The 22,500-nt window shown below is 46.7% G+C and overlaps 2 protein-coding genes across 3 annotated transcripts in view; both read left to right on the top strand.

Moving 5' to 3' along the window:
* Window positions 1-1,123, top strand: part of tp53bp2a (tumor protein p53 binding protein, 2a) — a 34,858-nt gene extending 33,735 nt beyond the window's left edge. For both annotated transcript variants that reach the window (XM_030379175.1, XM_030379174.1), the window contains one exon: window positions 1-1,123. This exon is cut by the window's left edge and continues 343 nt beyond it. The gene's annotated coding sequence lies outside the window, so the exon portion shown is untranslated.
* A 1,033-nt stretch (window positions 1,124-2,156) lies between these two features.
* The window catches only part of LOC115559985 (semaphorin-4G), a 33,254-nt gene continuing 12,910 nt past the window's right edge, over window positions 2,157-22,500 (top strand). Inside the window, exons 1-9 of the mRNA XM_030379239.1 lie at window positions 2,157-2,460; window positions 7,472-7,892; window positions 14,801-14,952; window positions 16,163-16,225; window positions 16,348-16,446; window positions 17,148-17,241; window positions 17,689-17,802; window positions 18,475-18,629; window positions 21,688-21,863. Of these exons, the coding sequence (XP_030235099.1) occupies window positions 7,709-7,892; window positions 14,801-14,952; window positions 16,163-16,225; window positions 16,348-16,446; window positions 17,148-17,241; window positions 17,689-17,802; window positions 18,475-18,629; window positions 21,688-21,863 (1,037 nt within the window). The 5' untranslated portion in view covers window positions 2,157-2,460; window positions 7,472-7,708. The remainder of the gene's footprint in view (window positions 2,461-7,471; window positions 7,893-14,800; window positions 14,953-16,162; window positions 16,226-16,347; window positions 16,447-17,147; window positions 17,242-17,688; window positions 17,803-18,474; window positions 18,630-21,687; window positions 21,864-22,500) is intronic.

Below are 22,500 nucleotides of genomic sequence, written 5' to 3'. Positions count from 1 at the left end.
CTGGCACTTTCCTACACCTCCAACAGAGGATTTCCACACTTTTTCCACAATATTTTCCAGGCTAGTCTGTGTAATGTGTTGAGGGGACGAGACGAATGGCATTATATATATTATATTATAATTAGTTTCTATTTTTATGTTTTTGATTTATTTTTTTCCTAACCTTGTCATGATCACATTTATAGCATCTGGGACAGTATAGACAGAAAAGTGACTGTGATTCAACTGTTGGTGTGTAAATCGAACAAGCAGTATTTGTAACGCTTTGAGCTATGCTTTTGATTACTCCCCCTCCGCCCCGTTTTAACTACAAGGTGATGATGGAACTCCCGCTCATTGTAGGATATATTTCGGTTACCATGACAATCCTCTTGGGGCTTTGACCTCAACTCTGTTGAGTAACCATGATTTCATGGGCGTGTCGTATGTCTAAAAATGTATGTCTTATCCCTTGTAATGGAAGAAGAACTAAAATGCAGTCATTGATACGTTGTTTTCTAGGAATAATGGCAGCGCTGTTGTTGCATAAACATGGCTTTTCCTTGTTTTATAACAACATTGCTTCTTTCACTCACTCCACTCTCCTCCCTGGTGTATGACGCCTGGAAACCAAACTGACGCATCTTCCTTTGCACAGACTTGGCGATACGGTTGAGATACCAGAGGACACATTGTTTTTCCTTTCTTTTAATTGTTGTCACGGCAAACATTAAGCTAATGCTACAGAATGCAACACTTGTACAGACGGCTTTGTGGAAATACATCCATTGGCAACTAAAATGGAAATGTATGAACTAATTTTTTGTTTTGCGTTTTTTTTATCCCAGCTGGTCACAGATGTAGAAAAAGTAACAAGAACCACATTTTTTTTTGTCAAAACAGTAATATCACCCACTTCATTCGGGCTGACAAGTCCAAGCATATTTGAAGAGATTTTGATGAATCCTCTATTGAAGTCACCGCTTACGTTACTGAGAGCCCACCAAAAGCATATCACTGTCAAAGCAGATGTATTTATTTTTGTTACCTTTTACTATTGTTTTTTTTTTTCTTGTCAAGACTATGTTGTAACCACACATGTAGGATTTTCAGATATTTACAATAAAATACTTTGTACTAAGAAGTGTCGGCTACACATGTTCTCATTGCTAGCAAAAACATCAACTCTCCAAAAAGGTTTTTAAGAATGCTGCCAAAGATAAAGTATATATTTAGCAACTATTGTTAATAACTGATCATTGAAAGGCCTATTTTCAAATGCTCAAATAATTTATAATAAGCCTCAGATTTATTCAATTTTAATATCTGCTCAATCGTCTACTCTTTACTAGGACACACGGGTCCATTTGAATGTATATTTGAACCATATCAAGTAAGACCATGCTGCTCTCTCAATCTTTTTATATAGGCTACAGACTGCAGTCAAAGATTATAACAGGAGTTGCATTACAGTTACTGCATTACTGTTACAGTCTTGAAGAGGAATTCAACATGACCATAACGTGAGTGTTGTGCACGATGAGAGGAATTAAAGCCAAGCACAACGTCTGTGTGCCCCCTAACCATTATAATGGCTGAGAGAAGATTCTGCGGCTGGGCTGAAACCGTCAATAACACCAAATGGGCTGTTATTAAACATTTAGACGATTCACTTTCTTCTTACCCTGGGGAGCCAGACACTTTAATAAGTAAAATAATTTTAAAACTCCGCCGTGCAGTTAGAGTAGCCCGGGCCTACCTTACACAAAGCGATGCAACACAGATAAAAGTGATTTGAACTGCAGCAAAAGAATGAACAACTGTCTGCTTGCTCTATAAATAATCAATGAATGCAACCGCTGGTCCATTCTTCTGAAGGACCAGCAGTTATCACCATTTATTATTTAAGTGGTTCTGAGTGTTAGGTCCTATAACTGACCTATGTAGGTCAAAACATCAAACAAAGTTATTTTTTATATGTTAAGTATCTTGTGTTTTTGTAGTCTTATGTAACTAGTCTTGATTAATGTGTTCCTTCATAAAGACAATAAAGCCTAATGAGAAAATGTAGATGCACTTTCTGTCCAGCAGGTGGCAGTGGAACGCCGCCTTCCCGCTTTACCGGGCAGGTTGCGTTACCTTTCTCACACCAACACTCTGCGTAGGTTATCGCTCAATATTGCGTCGCGGACACTACAAGTGAGCGAGCGAGAGAGGGAGAGAGAGAAGAGCAATTTTTTTTGTTTCTCAGTGCTATCAATGAAACAAATGAACGACCCGTGCCATTGTGACAGTCTCGTCTCCAATAAGTGAAGAGGGCGTGCCACCTGTGACAAAAAGACGAACTACAGCAATCCTATTCAAGAGTCCGGCGTCTCAGTTATAGGGTGAAAAGTCCACTTTTTTTTTACTACCCTCAGTGACTTTCGCAACTGGTTGGCTATTCCCGATCTTCTATAAATGAATTCACACCCGATATAGGTAAGTCAAGCTCTACATGGTGTTTTATTAATAAGTTATATTTTTAATGTAGCAATATAGGCCTACCTGATGCGCTATAGGAAAGTATAGCGCATCCGGATGAACATGGATCGAGTCCCCGGCATATGACAGAGAGGGACCAGACCACCACTGCCGATCTTGCACGTCGTAGCCTATACATTTAAGAAGAGTCCGTGTCTTATACATCCTATTTATTGTACAACCTATATATAATAGGCGATATCCCAAATGATAGAGAATATAATGGCCTATCGCTGTACGTTATTTGGTCTCACTTATCATGATCGGAAATTGTACGAAAAGTGTTAAAATACTGACAATACTTGTAGCTGCTGGTGCTTTCGATATGCGCTTGTGTTCTGACGTGGATCATATTTGCCTACTAATTATATCCCGTGGTGTTTGTTTATGACGTGCCAGCGATGAGGATTAAGCAGCTGAGCATACATTGGACGATGCGATGCATGATATGTAGCAAAATGACTCATACTGAAGCACCAAAGCCACCAAGTCATCCATCAACGCGTAATACTGTCCTACTACGAAGGTGTTTGACGCGACGATTGGTTCTCCCGGTCCCCATCAGGGTTGCTCGTCGTGGCTTTTGGGTTGTGTGCTTGTCTCATAAGAGGCCACAAGTTATTTGATTGACATACTTCAGACATCTGATTACACATATTTTTATTTAAACATTTTCCAAAAAAGTAGGATTTTTTCTTTTACCATGAATATAATCCCCTTTGCATTATGCTTAACAACCAAAGTTATTCTATTATGAGTTTTTGAAAGAGAGAGTCCAGTGTTACAGACGTGTCCTTGTTTTCAGTAAATGCAGTGACAACATAATAAAGGGCGTATTGCTATTCGAAGAGGAACACTGGTGTCCCAAACTTGTTTACTTTTTGTTTATCAGGAAGGGTTTCACAATAGCAGCAAATCGCTCTATTGATGCACATATCAATGGCTTCGATTGTCATAGATCCATGACTGACTGACAAACACACACCCATACACACACACACACATTCAAACACACTCACACGCACACATCCGCACGCACATGGATGCATGCACACATGTACACGTATCCATACACATGCACTCGCACAAACACATACACTTGACAAGCACACGCGCACACACACACACACACACACACACACACACACACACACACACACACACACACACACACACACACACACACACACACACACACACACCACACACACACACACACACACAACACATGGTATATCATAAGGAGTAGTGAGGAGGATGTATATTCACACAGAAGGATTAGAAGGTTTGATCCGGAACAGGATAAGACAGGCCTTTACGTTGACTTGTGTAGGAGGAACACGCTAATTAACCCCAAGAAGACAGCGAGAGAGACTAGTTGACTGGCTTCTGAGAGGATCATGGTGCTGTCATGGTGGATCTCCATTCTCTCGCCCTGCAGTCCAAGTTCCTAGAATCGTTATCAATAGCTGAATGAAGAAATCCCATTCTGGGGAGGAATGCCAGGAGATTTGTGAGCTGGCAGATTAAAGCGGGCTGAGGTCAGAACATTATCAGTGCTTTTCCTGTCGTTTTAATTCCCCTCTCTGCTGCTGCTGCTGCTGCTGCTGGTGATGCTCTTGTTGTTGCTTGAGGAGGTCTCTGTTCTTCTGGAGGTTATGAGCTATACGATGAGCCGCTGTAGCCCGGTGTTGCTAGACACGACCCCAATCTCTTGTGCAGCAGTCCTACACACAACCCCGACCCACTGCAACGGGACCCATCATGGTGTGTTCATTATATTCATCATTTGCTCATTCTCACGTCACTCTTTCCCCCTTTTACATTGCTTCTCTCTCTCTCTCTCTCTCTCTCTCTCTCTCTCTCTCTCTCTCTCTCTCTCTCTCTCTCTCTCTCTCTCTCTCTCTCTCTCTCTCTCTCTCTCTCTCTCTCTCTAGTGACTAGTCCTAGCTTTCTCATCAACAGTTAGTGTAGGATGGTTGGTTAGGTCCGTGGCCGGACTGGAGGACCACCGAGGTGTCTTGGCTGACTGATTGTGGTGGGCTTCACCCTGACAGCTTGTCTAGAGTCATTGCGGAGCGATCCATGGCGATGAATTCATCACTTAAGAAAGCGATGCACCTTATATCCCCCCTTGCAGGCCTCCCCTCTCCTCGCTGGGTGAGGGGAAGGGCTCTTTTGCTTCGTGTCGGGCCCAGCGATGGCACCTGTCACACCCATTGAGTCCACCGGACTTATTGAGAGATGACGACTTCTTTAGAAGGCTGCGCTGCCAGGACAATGGAGTTACACTGGGGTTCAACTTCAATACCCATCTCCCATTGTCTTCGCTATTACTATTAAACCCTGTTGCCTTTTAGCTTTCAACCAAAGTTACCTACAGGCAATTGTGAACAGATACCCGTCAATCAAGGGCTGGAGGGGGGGACCTGGTGGTGGGGGGGGGGGTTATTAAGCGTTCGTCTGACAGTCAAACACATCTTACCGCCACTAGAGCCGTCTGCTCCTCTTTCGTTGTGGAGAACGTTGTCAGCACGCTGCAGTGGCAGGGGGAAGTGACTCAGGAGATGGATGCGCTCTTGGAAGAACCCCTCGTTATCCACTTGCGTGAGTGTCACCGTGTGACAGAAGAGAGAGAATAACAGAACGAGGCGTAACCGCAGGTGCCCCGTAACGATGTGGGGAAACGTGGGGGGATTCTTTTGGAAGCCCTGTATCCATGGCAGCCGTTGATTTTTTCTCATTTCAGAATCCCTCTCGCTTTACCCGCTTTCTCGCTAACTCTATCTCGCTCGCTCTCGCTCTTGCTCTCTCTCCCCGTCTTTCTGTATGTCTGCATCTGTCTTTGGCTCTCTCTCTCCTTTTCTCGCACTCTCTCTCTTTCTAACTCCCTATATCTCTATATTTCTCTCTTTCTCCTTTTTCACTTAATCTTGCTCTCTCGCTCTCTTTTACTCTCCGTCTCTGACTCTCTCTGTCTTTCCATCTCTCTTAGTATTAATCTTGCTTGCTCTCTCTCTTTTTCATCCTCTGTCTCTTAATCCTGCTTTCTCTCTCTCTCTAAAAATCTATTTATCTATCACTATCTTCTTTCTCTTTGTCTTAATGTTCTCTCTCACGCACTCTATCTTTATATCTATCTATATTTCTCTCTCTTTCTCTTTCTCCTAATCTTGCTCTCTTCTTCCTCTCTTTCTCTTTCTCTTTCTCTCTCTCTCTCTCTCTCTCTCTCTCTCTCTCTCTCTCTCTCTCTCTCTCTCTCTCTCTCTCTCTCTCTCTTTCTCTTTCTCTCTCTCTCTCTCTCTCTCTCTCTCTCTCTCTCTCTCTCTCTCTCTCTCTCTCCCTCCCTCTCTCTCTCTCTCTCTCTCTCTCTCTCTCTCTCTCTCTCTCTCTCTCTCTCTGTCTTACTGCCATGTCTGAGGGTCCTGGAAGTAGTCTTTTACTCCGGAGACTACTGGTTGCCATGGTGCCGAGCATCCGATGGGACAGCTGTGTTTTGCTGTAAAGAGTCACTCGCCCTTACACTAATTGTTTCGATCCTCTTGCGCACATGTGTGTGTGTGTATGTATGTGCATGTTTGTCTTAGTTTTTGTGCGTTTCTGTGTGCGTATGTATTTGTGTGGCTGAGGGTGTGTGCCTGTATAAAGAAGGATCACTGGATTTCCTTCAGGCCATGTGAAAGGCGTCTACATATCCGTCTTCATAATGGCTATTCAATTAGCTACTGAGTACTGAACACATCTGGAGCTTGTGCGTGTGTGGTGATGGTAGGCAACAATGAGACAAAGAACATAAAAAAGAGACTTTAATGGAGCAAGAAAGAGAAATGAGAGGGATGGTACCATTTCACTGGAGACAAGGTTGTAAGAAATGTTTCTGTCTCACCCCAAAGTATTGTTGTGTGTGTGTGCGTGTGTGTGCATGGGATGGTGACCGCCACAACACTATCGCTCTTAATCTCTTTTTCTTTCTCACTTGCTCTTTCTCTCTATATATATCTATATCGACATATTTATCTCTGTCCTTGTCTGTCTGTCTGTCTGTCTCTCTCTCTCTCTCTCTCTCTCTCTCTCTCTCTCTCTCTCTCTCTCGGCTGGAATATTTTTCACATTGATATATTCATATATGCGTTATATACTATTGTATAATATTCACTGCAGAGGAGTCACCATTTTCTGGCAGTGCTACTTTTATTTTGCTGCGGGTTATCAAATTCCAACCAATGTCACACTATGTTTATATAATTCGGTCATTTTTCTCACGACACATTGGACTTGTAGATCATGTAGGAGCAATATGCATCTTGCAGTAGGAGACCCAACAGGTCCACTGCGTAGATCGGGGATTGAACCCAGTACTTTTCCACTGGGAGTCAAACCTTGGGAACCACATCAGCGATACCCTTTGCCTACGTCACTTTCACTTTTGATATTGTGTATATTCATCTGAATTGTTTGCTTGTGGTATTCATCCACACAAAGCTCAACTCTCCTCGTTTCACTAAAGATGTGTTTGTTCAGGGCCGTTGTACTGTTGCTTCATTAGAGAAGGTCCTAGCCGTGGGGGTGTGATTAAAAGGTGTTTTGCTTCCTGAGAGAGCCTGACTCCTATCTCTGTGAAGTAGGTGCGCTGCCCATATTTAATTCACAACCTACAGTTCAGGTCTCTTTCTGTCTCTTTCATCATCCTGGTGAGGAAATACTTTGACGTCGGCTCATCTCTGGCTCTTGATCTCTGGGCCCTCGAATGGATGGGAGACTTCCCAACCCCCTGTAGAGTTTATCTTAACCCCCCCCCCTTGTTGGACAAATACTTCTGCTATCTTTTTGATATATTACACATTGAACTGAATGATTGTATTTGTTTAACCTTGCATGCAATATGCATGCATTGTCCATCACAGATATGTCTAACGCTCTTATCTCCTGTGTGTGTGTGTGTGTGTGTTTGTGTGTGCCCTTTCCGCAGACATCACCAAAATCAAGTCTTCAACCCCCGTATCTAAGCCCTTCCATTCCTCAAAGGCAACAATACCAGCGTGTCCCTGCTCTGTGTGTGTGTGTGTGTGTGTGTGTGTCTGTGTGTGTGTGTGTGTGTGCGTGAGCGCGTTTGCAAATATGCTGTAGTGAATACCAGTGCCAGACAGCATCACCTCTGAGCGAGAGAGAGAGAGAGAGAGAGAGAGAGAGAGAGAGAGAGAGAGAGATGAGCATGAGACACATTGGACGGTCCTCGTCGATCATGCGGGCTCCGTCCTCCACGTGCGCGTGGCCGTTGCCCTGGCTCCTGCTGCTGCTGCTCTCCTACCGGGCCGGCGCGGCGACGGGCAAACTCTTCAGGACCCCCCTTGAGGGGGACATCACCCCCCGCCTCACCATCACCACCAGCGGTGAGTCGGAAAAATATATATTTTTTTAATTATTTTCATGCTTTATTATAGAGTGAGATAGTTAGGAAGGTACAGGAGATGGAGGGGAGGACATTCAGCCAAGGACCACGGGTAGGAAATAGGATTCGAACCCGGGTCGCTGTGATCAGGACGTAGCCTTAATGGTACGCGCTCTACCAGGTGAGCCACCGGGGCGCTATGAAACACGTTCTGCTGCTCTTCACCGCCACTCATGAGAAGATATGGTTAGATTGTAGATTGTCATTGCGTTGTAAAACACAATCTGGACAAGCTGTACAGAAACTCACAATCGTTAAAGCATAACTTATAGTTAAAGCGTTAGATGGTGCATGAACAACTGTCACTACTAGTACTGTCACCGGTACTAGCACTTATAGTTTATCCAAAGGCACTTACAGTGAATTCAGAGCCATGTTGATCACCGGGGCTAAGGCACCTTGTCATGCTGTGGACATTAAAAAATCGAACCCAGTACCTTTTTGGCTCAACCTAGCAGGTGGACTATTTATACCCGTCTACAAACTTAGTGTATGTGTCTATATGTATGTGTGTGTGTGTGTGTGTGTGTGTGTGTTATTTAAACTGTTTTGGTTTGTTTGAGGAATGCCCTCATGTAAACACGTCAGTGTTTTGTGTCTTAAGGTAGGAGAGAACTTTCGTTTGCTTTTCAAAATACAGTTTACAAAGGAGCAGCGAAACTATGACAAATATCATGTTTCTCTGTGTACGGAATAAGCAAGGGTATGCGTGTGCGCGTGTGTGTGTGTGTATTTATGTATACATGCGTGTGTGTGTGTGTGTGTGTGTGTGTGTGTGTGTGTGTGGTGTGTGTGTGTGTGCGTGTGTGTATGTGTGTGTGTGTGTGTGTGTGTGTGTGTGTGTGTGAATGTTTGCCTTTTATATTGTTGTTGGAATGCAGGCATCAGAAATGGCAAATCTTTATTCAATGACTTTAGCGCCAATCTACCGACCCTGTTCCCTCCACGCTGCCTCCTCTCTCCCCTGTGAACTGGCCTTTATGAAACGCACTCTTCCTCTTGGGCTCTTCAGAGATCCATTTCATTTTGGTTGTTTTCAGCCCATTTTTCTATTACTTCCCCCAACGTGCTTGCCTCTTCACAGCCTCCACAATCGACATTTAGACGAACCTAAATCTCCCTTCCACTCGTCTCTTGTTGCCTAATGCGCCTTTGTTCTGGTCTCTGTCTGTCTCTCGCTGCTACTTTCTATCCTCTCCCTCTCTCTCGATCTCTCTCTCTCCTCGCTCTGCACCTGAGACTGTTCTCAGAACCCTGATTTCATTCACCCTTGCTCATTATTTTATTTTAGCTCAAGGTGCCATTCCTGTTTTGGTCAATGGCTCCCCCGGTGTCCTTAACAGAGCTGTAGATAAGATTTAACAGCTAATATTCGAGTGTGCTTTGTTACAAATGGTCAGGCCATGCCTCAGCTATTTGTAAGTGAAATGCTCTGTAAGACTAACTTTTTCTGTGTAGGCTGCACTTCAGCCAATTCAGATTTTAGCCCGCACCTGGCTTATTTCTGACCAATCAGGGCATCTTTTCCCTGATTAGTTTGGTAAGTCCATCTTGCCTGTCAATCACAGGTGTGTGAACAACCTTCTCAATGAAAAACAGGGAGAGGGGAGGAAGGGGACATTTCTTGGGTGGTTTAGTTTCAAACTCCTCCTGTTATTTTTTTGGAGATAGTGAAGACGTACAGTCACGCACACAAATGCACAGGCACGCACAAAATCCTGCGCAAATAAAAGTCAAAGTATACTTTATTATCCCAGAGTTGGGAAATTTATGTGGTCAAAGTGCAGCCCATTTAAGACACATAGGCATACAACTGGGTGCGCCGTACACACAACAACAACATTTAAGAAATACTGTAAGTCAGCTTCCTGACTGAAGGAAACAATATGTTACAGTTGATGGAGTCATGTCATCTATCATCAACGTCGTCAGCGGAGTTCCTCATGGTACGGTACTTGGACCCATACTGTTCCTCATCTACATCAATGATTACTTTGGTGTTGTTAAACACAGTAAAATCAAAGTGTTTGCAGAGGACCACAAAGATATATCCTCCCATATCAACAGACTTTTACTCCAAGAGGATCTCCTGTCAGTTGTCAAGTGGGCCGATACCAACAACATGGAACTAAATCAGGAAAAGTTCCAGCTCCTCCAACATGGTAAAATCCATGATCTGAAGCAGCCATATACCCTACCATCAGGCCAACTGCTCCAGGGTTCTGACCACGTCAATGACTTGGGAGTCGACATCGACAACGACCTCACTTAGCGAACTCATATTGCCATGAAAGCAGCCAAGGCCAACAGCCTGGCAGGCTGGATCCTTCAGACCTTTATCACCAGGGATGTTGACACGATGATGCTCCTCTACATAACCTTTGTCCGCTCGCATCTCGAATACTGCTGTCCACTCTGGTCACCTCAGCTCGACATCATACAAGTCGAAGCCGTCCAGAGATCATTCGCTGCTAAGATGCAGGGAACCAGTGCCCTTAACTACTGGGACCGCCTCCAACATCTCCCAATGTATTCTCTGCAGCGACGACGGGAGAGGTTCACTATCATCACCCCTAGTGGGTGCTACACACTGGTGGTGGTGAGTGAGGTCCCCCCCTTCAATGTAAAGCGTCTTTGAGTGTCTAGGAAAAAGCGCTATATAAATTCAATGCATTATTATTATTCATTATTATTATCATCCTCGTCTGCAAGATTGAGCATTACATCCTCCCGGACAGTATTAACCTCAGATTCCGAGAAACTCTGAGGTTTCAACTCCCTCGCGTTCAACTCCCTCGCCCCACGAGCCTCAGCTCTGTACACCGTGGTCCCGACCAGCATCAAGTCCCTCCCAACCTTGACTACCTTGGAGCCTGCACTTGATGTGTTCCTCAACAGCTTTCCTGATACTCCACCGACACATGGGTACACTGGGCAAAACCGCAACTCTGTGCTGGAGTGGGCTGGTAACAATTGTCTCTAACGTTGCTACAAACCGCCGGTAGAGATGCACGACATTCTTGGCCTGAGCGCTCCAGCTCGAATCCTACCCAAGTGACCCAAGTGAGTCTTCACTGACATGCCTCAAAGCAGTGTTAACGATTACACAAACTTTGCCTATAAAGACAATCCGTGAGATTGATTAATAACATATCAATATCTTTATCAAAACAAGGATATGCTAACTCTAAAATCCTTTTGATATCCACGCATGTATTGCATGTGACTTCACTGTGCACACGTAATATACCATAAACGTGGCATGCATAAAGTGTTGCCTCAATAGTGATATTTTATTTACAGTGTGTGTGTGTGTGTACATTGTGATCAGCCAGCAGAGGTTTACGTGCATGCCCACGCCTTACTGCCACGACCCACAAGGTTCCTAGGCGTTCCTTTTTATGCGTGTCGTTAATCCCAATATATATGTATGGGGGGGGCGTTCCTGAATGTATGTCTATGTTAGCTCCAGTCCAGTGTCTCAGAGTGAGGCTGAATGGGTGGGTGGCTGGGGTATGTGGGTGTCCACACACACGCTCTGTTCTGTCCCGATCAAAGCAGGCTGCTTTTGAGATGTTTTCAAGGTAAATGAAGTCTCTGTTCCTTTCGTCTCCCCTTGGGTTTGGTTATCTGCCTCTCCCTCATAACACGTCTCCTTCCATTTTAAGGACTCTCGACTAAACTGTAAAACTTCTCAGAGAGAAGTTAATCATCACCCAGACCTCCATTAAACCCTGCCAGTCTTTCTAGCTCCCCCTCTACACTCTATACACACACACACACACACACACACACACACACACACACACACACACACACACACACACACACACACACACACACACACACACACACACACACACACACACACACACACACACATGTTTGGATCTTTTGTCTGGAACATTATTCACATCGATATTTGGGTATGCCTTTCCCCGAGGCGTCAACCATCGTCTAATATTTCTACCCAGCTTCCCTCCATATGAGGACATTCGGCTTTCATAATGTGCTGTTCTAGGACGCCGTTTGGTAAACGAAAAACATTGGGGGATCAAACCCAGTCCCTTTTGACTAGTAGTCAAACGCTACGTTACCTTGTGCACCCTGCTGCTACCCTTTCATGTTTGTGGTTTAAGTGTTTGCATGGGACATTAGTTCACCTGACGCTCCTCTCTCACTAAAGACATCTTTCCTCTGCGCTCTCTGCTCCGGAGTTCTTGCTTGATTAGATGAGTTTCTTTCTTCCTTTGCTGTTTCAAACGCTTGTCTCCACTTTGATAAGAAACACTGTAAAACAACCGTCCAAACGTGATATCCTCCAAAAGTTAATCATAATCCAGACTTCCAGTATCCTCGCTAAACGCTGGTAATTCTACCCTCCCTCCTCCACCTCCACCACCTCCTCCACCACCTCCTCCACCACCACCACCCCCACCACCACTCCACTACATGTCGCCTGGGGGGGGAGTTACGACTTATGGCGTGAGTCAGCGTTGCGTGGCAGCAGCTGTCCAGCAGGTCTTGTGTAAGTGTCTTTCTGATGGGATTACAAGCCGAGGTCACCAACAACACAAAACAGCAGCCTTTTGTCTGGAGTTCACAACTCCTGAGTCACCCTCTCAACATGAGCTGATTTAGGGTCAGGCCCGTCCCTATCGCCCACGGACCGACAATTAGGGAAAACTAGGGAAATCACATCAGTTTTAGCCAAAGAGGTAATTGTAGACTTTTCTTTAGCTTTCCGCTTCAACGAATAGCAACAAGATTAGCCAAGGAGATACCTGATCACCTGCATTAGCAGCTAATGCTATATAAATGAGTGCAGCGGAAGGGGATTTCCCAGGAAGAGATTAGTGCCTTTAATGACCATGTATTTGATAGCTCATTGCTCTTCGAAGAGATTTATTTCTGGGGTGAAAAAGTGAACTTGATGTGTTTTTAACTCTGAGGCGTGTTGCAGTGTGTGTAGACTGTGCTAATTAATGTCTTATTCTTTTTTAATTGCAGTTTGTTGAATTTTTAGCTAAGCTATGTCCTTAGCATTCATATAACAATGGAGTACAATAGCTTCAAAAGTAGATACCTAAACATCCTTGCAACCAACAACTCAGTATTGGTTGTAGGGCTTGTATTTCTGTTTGTCAGTTATTTTTGTGTGTGTCTGTTTAAGTGCACAATGTGTGCGTGCATGTGATTAATTACATACTGTTGTTTTATGGCTACCCTGAGGTTGTTTTTAAATCAGCCTTGCTGCATCGTATGCTGAGACGTTGTTTAACCAACAGGGATGCAGGATTGCACAGCTGAGCTCAAGTGGTTTTCTCTGGGTCTGTGTATGTGTTTGTGTGTGTGTGAGTGTGCGTCTGTGTGTGTGTGTGAGTGTCCATCTGTGTGTGCATGCATGTGTGCGTGTGTGTGTGTGTGTGTGTGTGAAAACAACGTGCGTGTGCGCGTGTCTCTGTGAGGAGTGTTTGTGCGAGTGAAACCCTCGTTAATTTCTCGATCTGTCAAACATCGGAATCCAAATATAACCCGGTCACATAGACAGAGCCGTGCACTACATTATAACAAGAAAAGTCGTGGGGGAAATCCACACACAGTCAACACTACAGCCTCTCTCTCTCTCTCTTCAGGAATACACCCCAAAGAAAAGATTGAGCTTCAAGGAAATAAGCCAAATTGTAGCATATAGCGCTACAGCTAACAAGCTCTTCGTCCTCACACAGCATAGCATCACTTCAGATGGACCAAGATGCCTATGTATCAATATCCATAAATGAAGAGCTGATTCCCTGATGTCTGTATGCGTGGTGGAGGGGCACGCAGAGGGAAGGCCTAGAAGGACATTTTTACTAGATCCGTACAGCATATATCCTTGTTAATATATCGTCTCCTACCCTGCATGGAAAGCTTCCCGAGGTGCACCTGGGAAAAATCTTTAGAAGAGTATAATGTAGGAGCGGGATGGTGTGTAGAGAATAGGGTGTTCCTGACTCCGTGATGAAAGGGACTTGGTTTCATCTCAAATGCACAAAATCGGACCTGAAGTCATTCTTGAGCACGCTGTCTCTACCTCCTCTATCTGCTCTTTAATGACTTGTATCTGAGTTCACTCTGAGTCCCTTTGGATGAAAACGACTGCTGAAGGACTTAGAACTGTAGGACTGTAGATCAACACATATGACATCGGGCTCCCTTTCGCTCCAGTGGTATGCTCAGGCTGGTATCTCCCCCACCGAAAGAAACAGAGGGGGGATGTTCTGAAACGTTTTTATTCAAATTTCAGAACTTGAACTTCCTCACTGCATTTGCAGGATAATTGAATACTGTTTTTCTTATTTTACTCATCAAGTAGCTTGGCGCGACTCTAATAGCCTGTCTTGAACTTCCCTCATGCGGACACATAGCATTCATGCACAACCAAGCAAAACAGACAAGAATAAAATCCTCCTTCCAACTCAATGGAAAGTTCCACTCGCCCTGGCGTGCCGAAACACTTATTCATGAACTTCGTCGTAAATGATAATGTATTGTCTAATTAGAGCGAGCACTGAAAGTGGGTGGTGCGTTTCGGATTTGATCGTTCTATCAAACTATAGACTGTTCACGTTACACTGCTTTAATTAGTTTAAAATACTTATATTTGAGCCATTTTATGTGGCCTATTGATGAGGTAGCATTGATCACTTTGAGGTGGGGATAAATTCGCTAAAAATAATTCAGCAGAGGCAGGGACATAAAGACCAGAAAGGGGGGAGTCCCATGATCCCCTCCGGCAAATCTGGCTCCCTTGGTTTGCCTTCTTGCCCCTCATCCTCCCCCTCTGGTGCCCTCTCCCCCCCCCAGGCCTGGAGGGCTGCCGGAGGTTCCAGTCGCCCGCGGCGGTGGACTACGGCTCCCTGCTGCTGGAGGCGGGCGGCGGGCGTCTCTACGTCGGGGCCCGCGGCGGTGCCTTCTCCCTGGACGCACGCGACATCTCGGCCAACACCACGCTCGCAGTGAGTGACCGCCCGTGGGCGTGTGTGTGTGTGTGGCAGTGTGTGTGTGTGGCAGTGTGTGTGTGTGTGGCAGTGGCAGTGTGTGTGTGTGTGTGTGTGTGTGTGTGTGTGTGTGTGTGTGTGTGTGTGTGTGTGTGTGTGTGTGTGTGTGTGTGTGTGTGTGTGTGTGTGTGTGTGTGTGTGAGTCTCAACCGTCCATTAGCGTCTCTCAATGTACTGTGTGAGCGCTTGAAGGCCTTTTTCTTTTTAAATCTAACTTTTATTTGGGTGTATTATTATTCTGACTAAGGATGTGTGTACAGCCACGTCAACTCCCCTTAGAATGTTAATAAAGCTCGTTTTATGAGCCTAAAACAATTTAACACTTTACTTCAATATTTGATACATTTCCCCGAAACATTTCACGATCCGCCATTTTGGTTGTGCCGAGTGTGCTGTTCTATCGTTTCATTAGACCAAAGCCCAGCGTCGGAGGACATATACAACCCCTCCAGGAATGATAAATACATTACAGTCCAAGGCTGTCTCCTTAAGTAACCATAGCAACTGGTGGTGGAGGTTCGGTCGACTCCGCTGCGCTGCGTGCACCTGTCAGGGTGCCTGTGATAACCTGACACAAACCTGCTCCGAAACCTGTTACTAATGAGAGGACAGGGTGCTGTATAGCCCCCAGGTACCAGCCCCGGTGGTGATCGTGCGTGTGTGAGTGTGTGTGTGTGTCAGTATGTGTGTGCTTTTGTGTGTGGGTGCGTGTGTGTGTATGTGTGTATGTGTGTGTGTGTGTGTGTGTTTGTGTTTGTGTGTGTGTTTGTGTGTGCAAGCGCGTGTTTGTGCGTGCGTGTGTGTGTGTGTGTGTGTGTGTGTCTTTGTGCGTGTGCGCGTTTGTGCGTGTTTGTGTGCGCGTGTTTGTGTGTGTGTGAATTAAACATATACACACACACACACACACACACACAGACATATATGCCGCCTGGCTGTCTCTGTAAATAAAAGTGTGTGCTTACTCAACTGTCAGTATTATATAAGAGTTTGGGAGGGAAAAATACAGGTTCAGCACAAAATGCTGGTGTGCTAATGCTGACATGATTAATGTTTCAGGTGCTTCTGTTTTAAATGGGCCTAAGTCATTGTAACAGAATCTTCTCTCTTTGTGCGTGTGCGTGTGTTTTTTGTGCACTCGCTCGCGTGTGTGCATCTTGTCCATTATTAGATTCAGTGGGAGACGTCCCAAGAGAAAAAGCAGCAGTGTCTGGCCAAAGGACGAGACAATAAGGTGGAAACACGCTCCTATCTTCTATCCTCTCTGTTTCTGCTTGAGAATGCCCTTATCCTCTGCATTGATATTCACCCGCTGAACACCAATTACATTCCTGTCCTGTTTGTCTCTCCCTTCAGACCGAGTGCTTTAATCACATCCGCTTCCTCCAGAGGTTTAATTCCACTCATCTTTACATGTGTGGAACCTACGCCTTCAGCCCCCTCTGCGTCTACGTCGTAAGACCCCTGCAAATCCCTCATGCACCCACCCACACCAACCCCCACCCACACCCACCCACACCAACCCCCACCCACACCAACCCCCACCCGCACCCACCCGAGTCACAGTTGAAGTCTGTCAGCTAATAATGAAACTGAACTAGCCTGATATTTATAAATGACAGTTGCATGAGACCAACTTTCCTTATCTCCGAGAGATAAGAAAAACATTGACGGTCACGTGACTAATTGACGGTGCCCGAACGTACCCATGGCCACTTTGCAGAACTAGTCGCTGTCAGCCTTTGAGCAGGAACTAAACTTAAAAGCAGAGATGAACAAAGTCCGGTAGCAGGTGCATAACAAGTTTGGCCTCGAACCAGCAGAAATACAGAAGTGACGCAGGCAGAGACAAAGCAAGGGGACAAATCAGCAGGACATAAAGGAAGCTACAAACAAGGGTAGAAACACGGAACTCAAAGTGAGGTCGGACAACAGGATCTAAAGTCGTAAAAACAACCATAACTTATCACCGAGGGGTCAACAAGTACATCACATCTCACAGTAAACTCACGCTTGGCTAGACTCAGGACTATCAAGGCGTGGTCTGAATCCCCACCCGCGATAACCCGCTTTTTACAACGTATTTTCTATCTAATGCAAAAGTTCATTCAAATCTGCTCTGATGAAACTGACACACGTCTCTGTCCTCTCGCTAGGAGGAGGAGCCCTTTGTGATGTCATCCCAGCCCGAGGAGGGCAAGGAGAAGTGTCCTTACGGCCCGGCCACGGGCTACACCGGCCTCATCGTAGGTAAGGGCCCCTGCTCCGGGAGTCTGGCCCTGCTGGTAGAGAGCGGCCCCAACTCCGCCATGGTTAGGGGTTCGAGTCCCACTAGGCCGCTCTGTGTGAAGGATAAGGTGTCACCTTGCCTATAGCTCAATCAACAGAGCCGATGACAACACTGCCAGGGTTACCGGGTTCACGCCCCTAGCCGACACCTCCCCTCTGCTGGCACAATAATAGTAGCTAGAACTTCCACCGGTAGTGGATGAGGGGTGATCACACACACACACACACACACACACACACACACACACACACACACACACACACACACACACACACACACACACATACTAAGTAATGCGTTTGTGTGACTTGAAACAAGTATGATTATGCAGTGCAGCGCCCCCGCTCCCCTCCTCTGGCGGAGCCTCGGGTCATTGATGAAGCGTGTGTGAATGTGTGTTCCTCCAGAGCAGCAGATGTACTCGGCCGCCCGCTACGAGTTCCGCAGCTTCCCGGACCTGCGGCTCAACGGACCCCCGCTGACGCTGAAGACGGAGGACGCCCCGATCCGCTGGCTCAACGGTGGGGCAGCGGGGGCTGGGGAACCCGGGGGGGGGGGCAGAGAGTTTAAGCTAGTGTTGGGACGCACCCATGTGCTGGCTGGCGAAATCGGACGAAATGTGTAATATTGGTAATTGGATGGAAATTATGGATGATTCCATTTTTTAGGGGGGGAAATGTGAATCAATAAAAAGCCCACAATTCTTGACAGAACGTAAACGCTATTATCGCTATCACTCTAGTCTTCTTATAAATTTCAGCATCAAAATGTCAAATTATATGGGTTCAAAAACCTGTACACCCTGGTGAATGACTTTCCCACCATCTAAGGAGAACTCCATTATGTCCTGGTCAGCTGACCTAAACCATCACATGGGCATAATACTGGGAACTGAAGTGTTACCATCGCACCACGGGGATGGCTGCAAACCGAGTGCCGAAAGACATTCCGTGCCAGAGGATGTCGCTTGGCATCGTCGCCGTGGCGGCGACATCACCTGGCACCGCTCCAGCCAATCAGAGAAAGCTCTGGAGCAATAGTGCTGCGATCATAGGGTCCACACCCCAGATGGGGCCACTTTGACATTCAGCCCGAGGTTAACCTACTTAACGGACAATCAACTCGCCGTTCGAGGCCAGCGTCGTCGTGCGAAGTGTGTGTTCAACTGTTTCATTGTTTCCTTTACCGTGCAGACGCGGACTTCGTGGGGTCGGCGTTGGTCAGGGAGAGCGTGGACAGCTTCGAGGGCGACGACGACAAGATCTACTTCTTCTTCACGGAGGGCAGCGAGGAGCAGACCGGAGGCATCGCTCACGGCAGGGTGGCCCGCGTGGCCCGCATCTGCAAGGTGAGGCCGGGGCGAGAGAGAGAGAAAGAGAGAGAGAGAGAGAGAGAGAGAGAGAGGGAGGGAGGGAGGGAGGGAGGGAGGGAGGGAGGGAGAGAGGGAGAGAGAGAGAGAGAGAGAGAGAGAGAGAGAGAGAGAGAGAGAGAGAGAGAGAGAGAGAGAGAGAGAGAGAGAGAGAGAGAGAGAGAGAGAGAGGGGGGGGGGGGGGGGGGAGAAGGAGGGAGGGAGGGAGGGTGGGAGACAGACAGACAGACAGACAGACAGACAGACAGACAGACAGACAGACAGACAGACAGACAGACAGACAGAGAGAGAGACAGACAGAGAGATAGAGAGAGACAGAGAAAGAGAAGGGAACGCAATAAGCCATAGAAAGAGAGCGACACACACAACAAAAGGGGGCAGTGCAAGGTGAGGTTAGGGTGAGAGAGAGAGAGAGAGAGAGAGCGAGAGAGAGACACAAACACACATCGAGGGGGGGCAGTGCAAGGTGAGGTTAGGGTGAGAGAGAGAGCGAGAGAGAGACACAAACACACATCGAGGGGGGGCGGTGCAAGGAAAGGTCAGGGTGAGGTGAGAGAACGACCTAATGCGTACAGGAGAGAGGAAGAGATTGGATGAAATGATACGGAAAGAGAAATGACTAGACGAATAAAAAGACAGCGAGAAAGAGTGGGGGGGGGGGGGGGGGGGGGGCGGGGGAAGAAAACATAACAGAAATAAAGCAATGGGATACAGACACAGAAAGAGAGATGGGAGAGAGATGCCGACCGGCCCAGTGAGATAGATGGTAGAGAGACACAGTGAAAGAGGTTAGAGAGAGAGAGAGAGAGGGGGAGCTATGTTTGTTGTGGTGAATAGACGGAGAGGAACAGCGTAAACAGACGCAGTGCAAGGGAAATGTGGTGGGCAGCAGGTCCTTGAGGGGAGCGGTGGAAAATGAATGCGTCAGGAGATGCAAAAGAAGCGGAGGTGGAGAAGACAGAAATACGTTATTGGCCTATGCTACTAGCACAAAGCAAAGTCTTTTCCACCTGTGTATTCAATGACTAGTTTACATCCGTAGTATGTGGCGCTAGTTTGTGCTAGCAGTTTGCGCAAGTGGTTTTGGTACTGGTTTGCGCTGGTCGTGTACACTAGTGCACCCACACTATCATAAATGTGTAAGGGCTTGAAAAGCATAAAGGAAAGTAAGCTTGGTTTCACGATCGGAGTGTAAGGTGGAAATAACTGGTTACGCTCGTAGCATAACCGAGCCTTTTCAGAATGGCTCTGACCTCGCCGGCCACAGTGAGGACGGTTTCTCTTCAACCTTCAAACAACAAATTGCATTCGGTGCTGAAATCCTGAAGCACAGCAGAGGACTTTTTTATTTTTGTTCAAGCTTCCAGAGAGGGTAGGCTACATCAGGACTGAGTTCACCTGGTTTACCCTGTTGCTGCCTCTGAGCCTAGCCAGATCTCCTGCTGTTGACGGGGGCGGTAATACAGCTCCCAAAGAGGTGTACAAACAGACATTTGCGATGGACTGCTCCTAAATTAGGCTCAGGTCTTATAGAGCATTTGTCACTGGTTACTTAATGAGTCATGGCTTTTGTCCACGCTTTTATTGTGAAAGAATTAAATCAATGCCCCGTGTGTGTGTGTGTGTGTGAGTGTGTGTGTGTGTGTGTGTGTGTGTGCGTGTGTGTGTGTGTGTGTGCGTGCGTGTGTGCGTGCGTGCGTGCGTGCGTGCGTGCGTGCGTGCGTGCGTGCGTGTGTGGAGAATATAAAGGAGATAGACAAAGAGAAAGAGGTGGTGAAGGAAGGTAAAGGAGTAGGGGTGGCAGATGGAGAAGGAGAGGTGAGAGTTGGAGGAAAGGAGAGGAAGAGGTGGTGGGAGGAGGTGGAGGTGAAAGGGGAGGGGTGGAGGAGAGGAATCAAGGTAGAGTGTGTGTTACTGTTTTTGTGTGTGTGTGTGTGTGTAACTTTTTTTGTGTGTATCTGCATGCATGTGTGTATATGTGAGTATGTGTGTGAGAGTGTTTGTGTGCTCTCAAGTTGAAATCCATACTCTATTGTAGAAGCTGTGTGATTGAGTCCCTGTCAATTATATAGGAATGCTACCATGGCCACACACACAACAAGCACGTCTTTTCTCACACTCAAATACATGCACGCACACACACACAGACATTCACACTTGCACGCACCAACATGCACGCACACACACACACACACACGCACAAAAACACACACACACACACACACACACAAATACACACAACGGAAGCCCATAGACACGGAGCTAAACCGTAGCTTGGCTGCAGTAGACTTCCTGAAGCTGCTAATGACTGCTTTTCTTTACCATCTGTTGCATTGTGTCTGAAGCAGTTGATCCCCTGTCATACAACCTTGAGGCTGTGGCTCAGATCGTATTCCTCTGTGGTTCTCTCAGCACACTTAACCCTCTCTCTCTCTCTCTCTCTCTCCCTCTCCACCCTCTTATCTCCCCCACTCATCTCCCTCTCTCATCTTCCTCCCTCTCTCCTTCCACGCGACACCTCCCATCCTTCCTCCCTTCCCTCCTCATTTACCTCCTCCTCCTCCTCCTCCTCCTCCTCCTCCTCCTCCTTGCCTTCTCTCCCATCCTTGGATTCCCCCTCCCCCTCCTCCTCTCTCCTCCTCTCTCCTCCTCCAACTCCCACCACCTCTTTCGCTCTACTTTCCTCTTCACCTCTCCTCCTCCATATACCGCTCCTACTCCTTTACCTCCCTCCCCCACCTCTATTTTTCTCTTTTTCTGTCCTTTTTAACCTCCACCTCCAACTTCCCCTTTCCTCCTGCTCTCTCTCACTCTCCTTCTCCTTCTCCCTCTCTCTCTCTCTCTCTCTCTCTCTCTCTCTGTCTCTCTCTCTCTCTCTCTCTCTCTCTCTCTCTCTCTCTCTCTCTCTCTCTCTCTCTCTCTCTCTCTCTCTCTTTCTCTCTCTCTCTCTCTCTCTCTCTCTCTCTCTCTCTCTCTCCCTCTCCCTCCCTCTCTCTCTCCCTCTCCATCCCTCTCCCTCTCCCTCTCTCTCTCTCAGGGGGACAGGGGGGGTCTTCTGACGCTGCAGAAGCGCTGGACCACCTTCCTGAAGGCGCGGCTGGTGTGCTCACAGCCCGAGTACGACTTCCACTTTAACGTGCTGCGCAGCGTCTTCGTGCTGCGGGGAGCCCGGCCCAGGGACACCGTCTTCTACGGCATCTTCGGCCTGGACTGGTGAGCCATGTCCCCTGCCCCAACCTGCAATATATATACACTACCATTCAAGGTTTGGGGTCCACCAGACAATTTCATGATTTCCATGAAAACTCACACTTTGTGTTAACAGTTTTCAGCTGTGCTAACATAACTGCACAAGGGTTTTCTAATTGTCAATTAGCCTTTTAACACGATTAGCTAAACAATGTATTAGAACGCAGGAGCGATGGTGGCTGGATATGGGCCCCTGTACACCTATGTAGATATCCCATTAGAAAACTGCAGTTTCCAGGTTTATTCATCACAATGTGTTACGGCTGGGTGAGCAGCAGGGGATAAAGGACTCAAAAGCACGACTCAGGAGGCAAAGGTCTGTGTAGAGAGAAATGTCTTTACTAGTGACAGTACACGTAGATCAGGCAAACAAGCCGAAAGGGAGAAGGCACAGGCGTAGTCGGGAGTCAACGGGCAGGAATCAGGAAAACCAGGATGCGTGAATATTGCTAGGAAAATGCTGGGACACATGATACAGAGAACAAAGACGAACTGGCAGAGAGGAAGGGAAACACTCTGACTAAATAAACGAGGAGGGGAATGTTGATGAGGGACAGGTGAAAACAATTAAGATGAGTGCGGACAATCAACATAAGGACGG

The sequence above is a fragment of the Gadus morhua genome, chromosome 15 (assembly GCF_902167405.1).
Source record: "Gadus morhua chromosome 15, gadMor3.0, whole genome shotgun sequence".
Lineage (NCBI taxonomy): Eukaryota > Metazoa > Chordata > Actinopteri > Gadiformes > Gadidae > Gadus > Gadus morhua.
The sequence above is the reverse complement of the archived record's forward strand: the minus strand, read 5'-3'. Positions and strand labels throughout refer to the sequence as shown.